The sequence below is a fragment of the Lotus japonicus genome, chromosome 4 (assembly GCF_012489685.1).
Source record: "Lotus japonicus ecotype B-129 chromosome 4, LjGifu_v1.2".
Taxonomy (NCBI): Eukaryota; Viridiplantae; Streptophyta; class Magnoliopsida; order Fabales; family Fabaceae; genus Lotus; species Lotus japonicus.
In genome coordinates this window covers 63,728,653-63,740,103 of record NC_080044.1, presented here as the reverse complement: position 1 = coordinate 63,740,103, position 11,451 = coordinate 63,728,653, and the positions used below count along the sequence as shown (strand labels likewise).

At 37.3% G+C, this 11,451-nt stretch overlaps 2 protein-coding genes and 1 long non-coding RNA gene across 3 annotated transcripts; 1 reads left to right on the top strand and 2 right to left on the bottom strand.

The window, feature by feature from the left end:
* Positions 1-638: 638 nt before the first annotated feature.
* On the bottom strand, positions 639-1,543 carry LOC130713601 (uncharacterized). Its single transcript, XR_009010938.1, has 2 exons — positions 1,002-1,543; positions 639-857 (listed from the first exon to the last, which is right to left on the bottom strand). It is a non-coding gene; the product is annotated as an uncharacterized LOC130713601 (long non-coding RNA).
* A 2,422-nt stretch (positions 1,544-3,965) lies between these two features.
* On the top strand, positions 3,966-5,193 carry LOC130716114 (uncharacterized protein At4g04775-like). Its single transcript, XM_057566308.1, has 2 exons — positions 3,966-4,647; positions 4,727-5,193. The coding sequence occupies exons 1-2, from the start codon at positions 4,474-4,476 to the stop codon at positions 4,997-4,999; spliced, it is 447 nt and encodes a 148-aa protein (XP_057422291.1). The 5' UTR covers positions 3,966-4,473; the 3' UTR covers positions 5,000-5,193.
* Positions 5,194-8,076: 2,883 nt separating this feature from the next.
* Positions 8,077-9,216, bottom strand: LOC130711425 (uncharacterized). The gene is made up of 2 exons (XM_057561031.1): positions 8,877-9,216; positions 8,077-8,774 (listed from the first exon to the last, which is right to left on the bottom strand). Exons 1-2 carry the CDS (start codon positions 9,046-9,048, stop codon positions 8,527-8,529), a joined length of 420 nt encoding a protein of 139 aa, XP_057417014.1. The 5' UTR covers positions 9,049-9,216; the 3' UTR covers positions 8,077-8,526.
* Between the last annotated feature and the right edge of the window lie 2,235 nt (positions 9,217-11,451).

The window sequence follows — 11,451 nt, the reverse complement described above, 5'->3', positions numbered from 1 at the left end:
AAGCAAATAATACTAGCTTCTACTTGAATGAGATTTGTTAGTTTAACTTGGAAACTCCCTAGTCCTACTAATCAAAACCCCCAACAGAAACTCCTACCTACCTCAGAATTTATCTTTTCTCTGTTTTCCACCCTCCATTAGTGTGAAATTTGATTGGTTCAAGTTCAAACCAGTACTGTGAGAACATCACATGGGTTAGTCCAATAATAACCGAACTACCGAAGCATGCTGGACTGGTCACTGGGGTGACAAGGGGGATGATGATGTAGACACGGTGGTTCCATTCCAAACTCTCTTGTTTCTCATTGGTTGGAATTGGTCAAACACTCAACAAGTGTTGGTTGGGTAACCGACCCTTTTGCATTCTAGAACATGCAACTACTTTCACACCAACAACACTCAATAAATTGTTGGCAAAGGCTAGGGTGCATCACCCTCTCAAATGGTGTATGAATACATCACCCACATTTGACACATTTACCCCTAAAGTAGTCTTAAATTTAGAATCTATGCCATTGCACTTATTTTTTCTTCTCCCCCTTTCTTCACGAATCTACTCCAATTTCTGATGCAGTGCTTGATGCGGCATGTTGTTCGGAATACCGGTTCACCAAATATTGAAAGATAATAGAATTAAAGAGAATACTCACAAACTACCTCCAATGAACATTTTCCCCCTCCTTTCCAGTTTTCACTATGCTACTTAATTCTCGAAACAAAAAACCAGTACAAAAATCCATTGAAGGTAACAAAGGATAGCAAATGAAAATTTTAATTGTGAATTTATGGTCTCCAGCGCCCAATCTCGCCGAGATCTTCACGGTTCCGAGAATTCAGTTCCCATAGAAAGCTTTGATCTGCAAGGAAAAGAAAAGAGAAACTTTCATCCTGAACCTGAACATCAACAATAACTATAGCAAACAAAGGAGAAACATCACGGTTCCGAGAATTTATGGTTTGTTATTTTAGTGTTGGAGCAGGGCACTCTTATGAGTCTTTACCTCTGTTCAAGCTGTGATTTCTGTACAGATTGGTTTCTTTGCTTCCTTGCTTCCAGCATCTTGGTTCCATTCCACATCGAGGCTCCTGTAGTAATTGGGCTGTTATTTTTTCTCTACTTGTGAGGCTTGGTTTTGGAGGAGTTTAGTGTTTTTTCCAGTTTTGATTTCTTGTTTCTGTGTTGTTTCTTACTCTTGTATATTGGGACCCTTTAATATAATTACTTTGCTTATGAAAAAAACAGATTAGTTGAATTTCTAGGAGAAAAGGGCGGATTTTTTTGTTGATTATTCTGAGCTCAACACTACTGAACAAGTTCGTGGAACCACCAAAGAGGAGAGAGTGCAGAAAGGGTAGTGTAGTCAATTCATTCTTCCAATCTCAACCGTCCAATATTTTATTATTATATCAATGGTGGGAAAGCTATCATGCACCAATACATGACATTATGGCTATTGTACCGTAGCCTGTGCCTAAATTGTTTTGATACATTTATATTCAACTTTATTTTTCGCTAAAGGTTAAAAATTAGGCTTAAATAAGTTTTTCGTCCCTAACCTTTCCATAATACCTGGTTTTCGTCCCTCGCCGGAGCAAAGGTGGGGTTTAGTCCCTAACCTTTGCCAAAACGTTTGGTTTTCGTCCCTCCGAAGCTCCGGGTCAACGCCGGAGCTCCGGTGGCCCATGTGGCAATGCCACATAGGATTAGTGAGGCCACGTGTTATTATTATTATTGTTAAATTTTGGATCTCATCCTCATGTATAAAATTGAATTTGGTTTTAGTCCCTGGAATAATAATCATGATTTGGCATGCATCCTTACATAGAATATTGATCTGTGTTTTGGTCCCCTATTGGACATTAAAAGGCTACTTAGGAAGAAAAAACGTGTTAAAGTATGACAATCGCAAATGCCACAACATAATTTCATGCATAAGTCAATGGTGAAAACTTACTGGAGGGGTTGGAGCTGTTGTTGGTGCCTGGTTTCCAGCTTGCTCCTGTGCTGGTTCTTGAGGATTTGTCACATTCCAGCTTGCTCCTGTGCGTGCTAATGTGGATGGACCACTATTTTTATTGATGTAGCCAAGTTAAGCCACTTGTGCAATTTATGTCTTTGTGGATGGACCACTATCATTTTGTAAGAATATTTTGACTTATGCATGAAATTATGTTGTGGCCTTAGCAATTGTCATACTTTAACACGTTTTTTCTTCCTAAGTAGCCTTTTAATGTCCAATAAGGGACCAAAACACAGATCAATATTCTATGTAAGGATGCATGCCAAATCATGATTACTATTCCAGGGACTAAAACCAAATTCAATTATATACATGAGGATGAGATCCAAAATTTAACAATAATAATAATAAGGCTTAATTCCACTTATTGTCCCTGATGTATGACGATTGTGCGATTTTAGTCCCCTTATTTCTAAACGAGCAATTTGCATCCCACATGTTTTCACCGTCAACAGTTTTAGTCCTTCCGTTAATATTCTGTCTAAATTTGATGACGTGGACTTCATTAGTTGAAGTGACACACAAAAAAAATCCACATAGATAATTATTATCCAAATCATTTCAAATAATACATTAAAACCCCAAAAAACTCCCCGCCTCCTCTTCTTCTCCCCTCTCACCCATCACACGGTGATTCACACCCAAAACCCCATAGCCAAAAGCTTAACCCCAGAAAACCCGTTTGCAAAACCACCATCTTCTGCACCTCTTCTTCTTCTTCCCATCCAACCCCACCATTTTCTTCTTCTTCTTCTTCCCTCCAACAACTTTAGTAAAAATATTCAAAAGAAACACAAAACCCAAGATCCTAAGTCACATTCCTTCTAGGTGCAATGAAGCATAGTGAATACACAAACCTAAACCACCAACATCGCTCTTCACTCAAAAGCAATTGCTAAACCCAGATCCCGAAACCCAGAAACGAAAAGGAAAAATGACAGCAGTAGCTATTACAAGCAAAAAAAAACGCATACAAAGCCAAATTTCATTTCCCCCCTCTTCAATGGAAGAAGAACAATAACAGGCATTGGAATCTACAACAAAGAAGACACGCCCAGATGAAGAAACATGATGAAGCAGATCGGAAGTCAGAGAACCCACCTCACTGCAACCACTGCGTCGCACCACCTCTGTCAACCACCACCGGCAACCCTTGTTCCCGTATCTGCTGTGAAAGGACGTCGCACCACCTCTGACGAAGAACAGAGAGATAGAGAGCGAGATGATGGCGAAATTGTAACAAATCGAGACAAATCTTTGAGGGATTTTACCTCCGCTGCAATGGAGGGACCGGCGGTCTTCTCCTCTACTGGTGCGATGAAGGTCGAATTAGAGCGATTAGCGCCCGTTTCACTTACTCTCCTTCTACTCCCCCAATTCTCGCCGCTAAGGCATCATAGCCACTGTCCACGACTGGAAGGTTTGTAGGGATAGAGAAGAGAAGAGGAAGAGGGAGCGGCATGGGTCTGGGATGCCAGAGGGAAGGTGCGTTGATGGGGCAAGACAGTGGAAGTGTTTAGGGATTTTCTGTTTGTGGTTGATTATAATTAATTATATTTCTTATTTCTTACATGGCATCTACATGGAGCACACCTAGGCATCCACATCATTTAATGAAGGCCACATAAGCATGCTCCGTTAGTTATTGGATGTCCATTTAACGGAAGGACTAAAACTGTTGACGGTGAAAACATGTGGGATGCAAATTGCTCGTTTAGAAATAAGGGGACTAAAATCGCACAATCATCATACATCAGGGACGAAAAGTGGAATTAAGCCTAATAATAATAACACGTGGCCTGACTAATCCTATGTGGCATTGCCACATGTGAAACTAAAATTACAGTAAACACTAAAAAAAAAGTAAGGGTAATTGCTTCTGTTACTTTGACTAACTATGATTTTTTAATATATATCCAAATGGGGATAACTATCATATTAGTCCCTGTCTTTGTCTCACCGTCTGAGGTAAGTCCCTCCCCGGAAAATTTATTGTCTAAAGTCCTCGTGTTTGAAAAACGTATGGAGCAGATCCTCGCCGGAGGGCGGAGCTCCGGCGAGTGTCTCAATGGCATGCTGACTGGATTAATGAGCATGACGTGGAATTAAAAAAAAATTAAAAATTAAAAAAAATTACAACTCAGATTATTAAACCTAATTTACATATTCCTAATTAAAACCCTGACTTAATTAATCAAAACAAATTTCCCCCCCAAACTTAACCCAATTCACATCAATTAAACCCAAACCCAAAATCCCCAATCCCCTATCCAGAACTTAACCTAAACCCCGTTCTTCCTCTACCATCGACTTCTCCGCCTCTCTATCTGTTCTTCTTCGTCTTCTTCCCCCTTTGCTAGTTCTTCGTATGATTTTGGCTTGTTTTCTTCCTCGCAAACGCATCCCTGCAACCCAACCCTGTGATTCGTAGCATCTTGTATCCTTTCCTAACATGAATGGTTCTTCTGCTTTGAATGGTTCTACTGCCTCCTCCTCTCGTTCCAGGCAAAGGCATAGGTCTGTAGGGGCTAGGGCAAAATGTCAATGTGGTCTTCCTCTCATGCTTTACACTGCTGGTACTCAAGAGAACCCAGAGAGGAGATTTCTGAGATGCAGAAATTGGCATGTAAGTGTGGTTTAATTTGTAATTCATTTTTGGTTCCTTAAATTTTGCTTCAACTTTCATGATACGTATCTTTTTTCAGTTACCAGGCACATGTGATTTCTTTTTTTGGATTGATGAACCTGTTCAAGAAAGAGAACCCAGACATGTAGAGGCAGAAATTGATAATTCTGAGATTGGCGAATCATCTAACTCAATGCTTCCTGGAGCTGATTTGAAGAAGAAGATTAAGAAGTTGAAGAAGAAGCTTGAAATTGAGACTTTTCACAAGAAAGTTGCATGTTTGATTGCTCTAATTTCTTGGATAGTCACATTTTGGTTTTTCTGTAGGGATGAAAAGAGTTTGAAGGGATGAATGGTTTGAAGTGTATTCTGTTTTGGGTAGTTGTTTTGTGTTAGTGAATTAAAAGCTTGGATGTAGCTTTGATGAAAGGTTGTTTGTATTTCTGGGCTTGAATTGAATATGTGGCCATCATTTCTATCTTGGGTTGATGTACCATGTATGGAAGTTAATGAAATGGCAGACCATGTTGTTGTGTCTCATTTATGTTTTACTCCTACTTCCTTTATCATACACATCTAACATGAAAGAAAAATCATGAAATGGTGGACAAAATAATGACTTAAACCATGAAAATAAAAATCAACATCATACATTACTTAAACCATGAACTTAATAATCAACATCATTTCTGTTTGGACAAAGTACAGATAGGGTAAATAGAAACAAGATAATGACTTAAACCATGAACTTAAAAATCAACATCTACATAATGGTTAAACCATTTCTGTTTGGACAAAATGGTGACAGCCTACAAAACACCATAATAGCACTAAGCACTTATAATAACAAAAGCAAGTGGGCATAGTTTATGTGGTCTAGAAATCCCCACTCCTTCCCTAAATATTACAAAAAATCAACCCTAGTGGCCATGTGGTCCATATTCTGCTTTTGAATAAAAGATTCTCAGCTTCATCATCAGATAATTCTACAATTACAGGAGGCCCCTGATTTATTCCCTTCCTCACCACAGCTTGCAACCTACTTGACTTTCTCACACTCTTTACTTGTTTGGCAGCCTTGCTTCCAGGTTTCTTCTTTTCCTTAACAACAGTAGGTACAGTGGGTTCACGCAAAGGGGGAATGTCTTTAGAGAGATTGTCCACAAAAATCAGAGCTTCATGCCGGTCATTTGAAACTGCATACTTAGCCAATTCTAGAGCATCCCCATCTGTTTTGTAGTTCCTGAAAACATGATTAGTAGCATCCTCAGGAGTAACCCACATTAGATCAAACTCCTTGTAGCCTAGTCCTTTGACAATTTGTACAGTGTCAGAGAAGGACCAATTAGCCTCGTCAAGATTCTGGAACACACTTTTTGCACCACCAAAGTAATGCCAGTATGGAGAAGTTCCAAACCAACCCCCATGTCGCACCATCAATTTGAACACCATCCCTGCAAAAATAGCAACCACATCAACCTATATCCCTTCCATCAAACTAAACATGGAAAGCTCTTGGTAAAAATAGGAATCAGTGTCAAAAATAGCAACAACATAAGAAGAAGTAAAAACCCAAATCCCTTCCATCACTCTACCCGAAAGACCAAAAGCCAAAATCATCGCAAATCACTATCGAGTACGAGGAACATCAGAACAACAATAACAAAAACAAACACAGATTGGAGAAGAGATAACTTTAACTTACTTTGAAGATGATGGTCCCTCACGAGCGGCGAACAACACGGTGGAACACGACAGAGAACACGACAGTGGAAGACAAGGTTGAGGCGGAGAAGTCGATGGTAGAGGAAGAACGGGGTTTAGGTTAAGTTCTGGATAGGGGATTGGGGATTTTGGGTTTGGGTTTAATTGATGTGAATTGGGTTAAGTTTGGGGGGGAAATTTGTTTTGATTAATTAAGTTAGGGTTTTAATTAGGAATATGTTAATTAGGTTTAATAATCTGAGTTGTAATTTTTTTTAATTTTTAATTTTTTTTTAATTCCACGTCATGCTCATTAATCCAGTCAGCATGCCATTGAGACACTCGCCGGAGCTCCGCCCTCCGGCGAGGATCTGCTCCATACGTTTTTCAAACACGAGGACTTTAGACAATAAATTTTCCGGGGAGGGACTTACCTCAGACGGTGAGACAAAGACAGGGACTAATATGATAGTTATCCCATCCAAATGTGTGTGAACTGATGATAATATAAACTTGAATGGAATAAGATGTAGAGAAGAACTAGAAAATGCGGGGCACACACACGAAGGTTAAGCAAGAGCCCCACACGGTGCTAGCCCTATTTTGCTTTCAAAGATTTTCAGAATTAGAAGGAATGGCCGAATGGGACAAAGAAGGAGATATAAAGATTCTGTCCCACAATAAATACAATCTAAATTACCCAACAAATTTTTCAGTTGGCCATGTTGCATGCCCTCTTAGCCTCTCAAGTCTCCACACATTGCTGTTGTTACTTGTCTCCAACCCCCATTAGCCAAGTGTCTTTCTCAATATGGCTTTGGAGACTTCAAATCAAGGAAATATGATAAGGTAACTTTTTTCATTATTTTCTCTTCCTTTTGGAATTTGGAGATTAGCATCTCATAAGCTCTATGGTCATGTTTAATTAGGTATATAGAAACGTTAACACGCATTTTAAAGTAGAAAAAAATCAATTAAATTCTTCTTATAAATTAAAATGAGAGTCAGTTTACATTATATTGAACTAAGATGATAGTATATATATATATTGAAAGTTCTTCTAGAATTCCTCCAATGAATTATAGTACTATATGATTTTGATTGAGTAACGTTGTGAGATTAGGTCAATGTCAATGTCTTCATGATTTAACCATCCAGTTGGCTTCAGGTACAGGTTGCTTGTATAGAAAGGTAACTCCCTTATTTTGCATATGACCATGTTCGCATACCAATTCTGAAGGCATCAATACATGACGGAAGAAAGAGCAAACTGCACGTTGTGAATTGGCCCACTCCCAAGCACCAAAAAACACAAATTTATTGCAAATGGCAACTATGTCTAAATTCATACCTGCCCAAAATCCCACCCAATTGATACACTTTCTTTTTCTACCATCGCTTCATTTAAGTTAACACCAAGCAAAAGTTCATTATGACTTTGCACCATACATGATAAAAATGACATCATGAATCATCCCGAGCTATTTTCTCTACAATTCATTGCTGTAAATTCTTAGCCATTGATTTTTACATTAAGTGATTCAAATAGATCAGAAAAAAAATTGAATTGGTCAAAAGTAAACACTAATCATTTTGTTGTTGAAGAGACTGTGAGACAGAGGATCTAAATTCTAAAAATTAAATATGAATAAAAGGAAAATAAAAGGAGGAAAATAACAAGCTCTTGTAAATCCAATAGAAATTAAAAATGTAAAAAACAAAAAACAACAGAAACTCTAGCCTTTTAATTCAAGAAGTAGTATATGTGTATTTACATGTAACATAACATGATCAAAATAGTGAAAATACAACTACAATTTGAACATTGGATTGACCATAGGCTGTTGTTTTGAGTACAAAACAGAAACAGGGGAAAGAATGGAACACATAATTGCTCATGGAGTTCTGAAGACACTAGACTAGAGAGAGAGTAAGAAAATTATCCTAAAATATTATCCAAAATCTTCTTCACAATTCACAAGACAATCCACCAAGTGTGACCAATCAATTCACTGCAAAGAGCCATAACTGCAAGTCTGCAACCAAGGTGGACCCTCCCCTCTAATTTCCTATACTTGTAAAAAAGGGTAAGGAAAAAAAAAGTAAAAAAAGAAAAGGGAGGAGCATAATCACAGAATATTCACAGAAAAAAGTGAAGAAAAACAAAAACCAAAATCAACAAGAATAGGCCAATCGCTGAGCAACACGATCTCTAAGAATTCCATTATACAAAGCTGCCCTGTTTGCAGGCATGACTCTGTTCTTCTCTGTTCCGCCATTACAATTCTTCTGAACCTTGGACTGTGAGTTTATCTTCAAAATCATCCTTCTCCGAAACTCAGCACCATCTCCACACGAGTCCATCACGTCCTCTGCAAAATGAACCCGCTTCTTCTTCTTCTTCTGCTCCCTCTTCTTCAAATCTGCTCAACAACAACCCAAAATTGCGTCAGCGTAAGAAACAAAAATCTTTTTGCATGTTTAGTCAATGACTTGAGAAAAACAAGAGAACTGTGAGTACCCACCAGAGGATATGCAAGATCGAAGAATTGGAGGTGGGGAAGGAGCGATTTCGTGGAATTGGGTTTGTGGGAAAGAAGGCCTCTGCTGCAGACGAAGAGCGAGGAGGATCACTGTGCCGGAGAGAGCCATGGCGGTTGCGAAGACCACCCCATGTTCGCTTATCATTGGAGACATAGTCTCAGCAAGAAGATGAAGAAAGTGAAAGAAGAGAAAGAGAGGTTCTGGTTTGAATTTGGTGGGAAGATGGTGAATGATGAATGTGGTGAGAGTTTGTGAGTTTGTGAGGAGTGAGAGAGGAGTTTCCTTTTTCTTTTCTGTGTGCAGAAGAGAGGAGAATATGTCAATATATTATACAACAAAGTGGTGAAGTCTAAGGAGTAGCTAGTAGCCTAGAATGAATATTATAATTGCATGTTTGTTTTGGTAAAGGTTAGAATTATGAAATTATTAACTAGAGATATGATATAGTAGATAATTTTTATGAATTGTAAAATAATCTTTAATTAAATTTTATTTGAGTTAGGCATTTCAAAATTTAATATTAAATTTGATTCAAATGTAATTTTACGCATTTCAAATTCATCAGAATAGAAAATAAAATTCGACATTTCATTTCAAAGTAAGTTTATGTTGAGGGTTGAGTTTAATGAAAATCTAAACACACACTAAATTATATTATTTGAAAACTAAAACCAATTTGGTGACGTTGCTTTGTTTTAGAAAGTAAAGAAGTTGAAATTAAAGAAAAAGACCAATGGAAAGAATAGTTGTTTTAACAAGAAAAAAGTGATTGAAGGGCATGTTAAAGGCCAGTAGCTATGTTATTTTAGCTGACGTCTTGATTTGGAAGTTGGGACCTTATCGTTACCTCTACGGTTTGTTTGTTTTTTATGACATAAAAAATTAACCAATGACGATTATCTCAAAATTAAGTTATGTATGATTGTTGAATGAAAAGTTACTTCAATATCATTATTATTTTCTGAAATACTAGCATCTGAAGAAAATATTCTTTTGATTTGGACAGGTTTTAAGTCTAATTTATCCAATATCAGAAATTCTTTGAGCGTATTTGTAGCCAATTTAAAATCTTAATCTTATTTAACAATTTTAAACTTAATTACATTATCATGGAGTAATATGTTATTACTTACTATTAGTATATCACATTTTTCACTTGTATTTTTATCTTTCTTTTTTTTTTATCTTTTTTCCATCAATGATAGGAGTCAAAGCTCCTCTTGTTATTTTTGGTAGATGTAAGGGACTAGGGGTGGAAAAAGATTCAATCTACACTAGCACATGTACTTATGTTTATGTAAGCTCCCATAAATCAACTCACACCCAAAAGCTTTTCAAGGATTGCATGAATAATAGAAAAATCATAGTTAAACTATTCTCTAATAATCTTTTTATAGGATTTTTTAATTTCCCACTATAGATTAGTCTTAGCTTGGGAAACTAATCCAACTTTTTCCCATTGCTTACCTTTTGTGAGAAATCATTGATGATATAGATAACAACCAATAGATAACCCTTTTTCATGCTACATGCTACTTCCTAAATCTAATGTTGCATTATAATAAGATCGAGTTTGTAGTTAAATGCGGTTTGTATGGTTGTATAACAAGGATGCCGATTTACATGAAAGAAGTAAATAAGAGTGATGATGTTTCAGGATTTCAAAAGTATAGCTAAGTTTACTTTTTGGTATATAGTGAATTGCTCAAATTGGTCTTAAAAACAAGAGTCCAATATTGTGGAGACTAGAGATCCAAAGGTTTGCAATTCGTGTATTGAGCTTTGACATGTAGTACATAACTTCACATGGCTATAAGCGCAACTGAAGTGCTTTTGAAATGGAAACATTTCAAGTTTATAAGGTGAAGTATGTGTTGTTATTAAAAATTGTTAGTACTTAAATACATATACAAATTCATATATTTTCATGCCAGGATACCCTATACTTGAGAGTTCATTGTCCATATTGGGCTAAAAACACTTTGGACATCATCCATATATATTCACCACAAAATTATAATAAGGTAGTTTGTGAACGTGTCATTTCACTTATATATTGGTTAACCCTTCCTTTTCTATCCATATAAGACTTCTTTCGTTCAACTTATACTTCAACATTCCCCTACAAAGTATGAACCCACAATTGTTCATTCACCACAAAATTACTCCCCTCTAGCGTTTTTTAAATCAAATTCTTGTATCACCAGGGGATCATATCTACATATCAACTAAGCCCACATTGCCTTTGACTTTCAAAGTTTTTATTTTCGATACAAAAACTCATTACAACATGATCCCACAGTCGGCTTTACACACTAGGGTTGCACCATCGACCTTTCATTAGGGTTGTCGCACCATCGAATTTGATATCACTTTGGCATAGTTGGAGCACGACGTGAGGGAGTTCGGAGTTCATCGTCCATATTGTGCTAAGAGCACAAGTGATTTAAACATTGTCCAAATACTATTCTTGGCGCAACATGAGTGCAACATGAGGGGGATTGAGGTTCACCGTCCACATTAGGCTAATAACACAAGTGATTTGGTTATCATCCA

Coding starts and splice junctions, on each gene's coding strand:
- LOC130716114 (XM_057566308.1), top strand. CDS start 4,474: ATGAATGGTTCTTCTGCTTTGAATGGTTCTACTGCCTCCTCCTCTCGT. Junction 4,648..4,726: donor TGAGATGCAGAAATTGGCAT/GTAAGTGTGGTT, acceptor ATCTTTTTTCAG/TTACCAGGCACATGTGATTT.
- LOC130711425 (XM_057561031.1), bottom strand. CDS start 9,048: ATGTCTCCAATGATAAGCGAACATGGGGTGGTCTTCGCAACCGCCATG. Junction 8,775..8,876: donor TCGATCTTGCATATCCTCTG/GTGGGTACTCAC, acceptor GTTGTTGAGCAG/ATTTGAAGAAGAGGGAGCAG.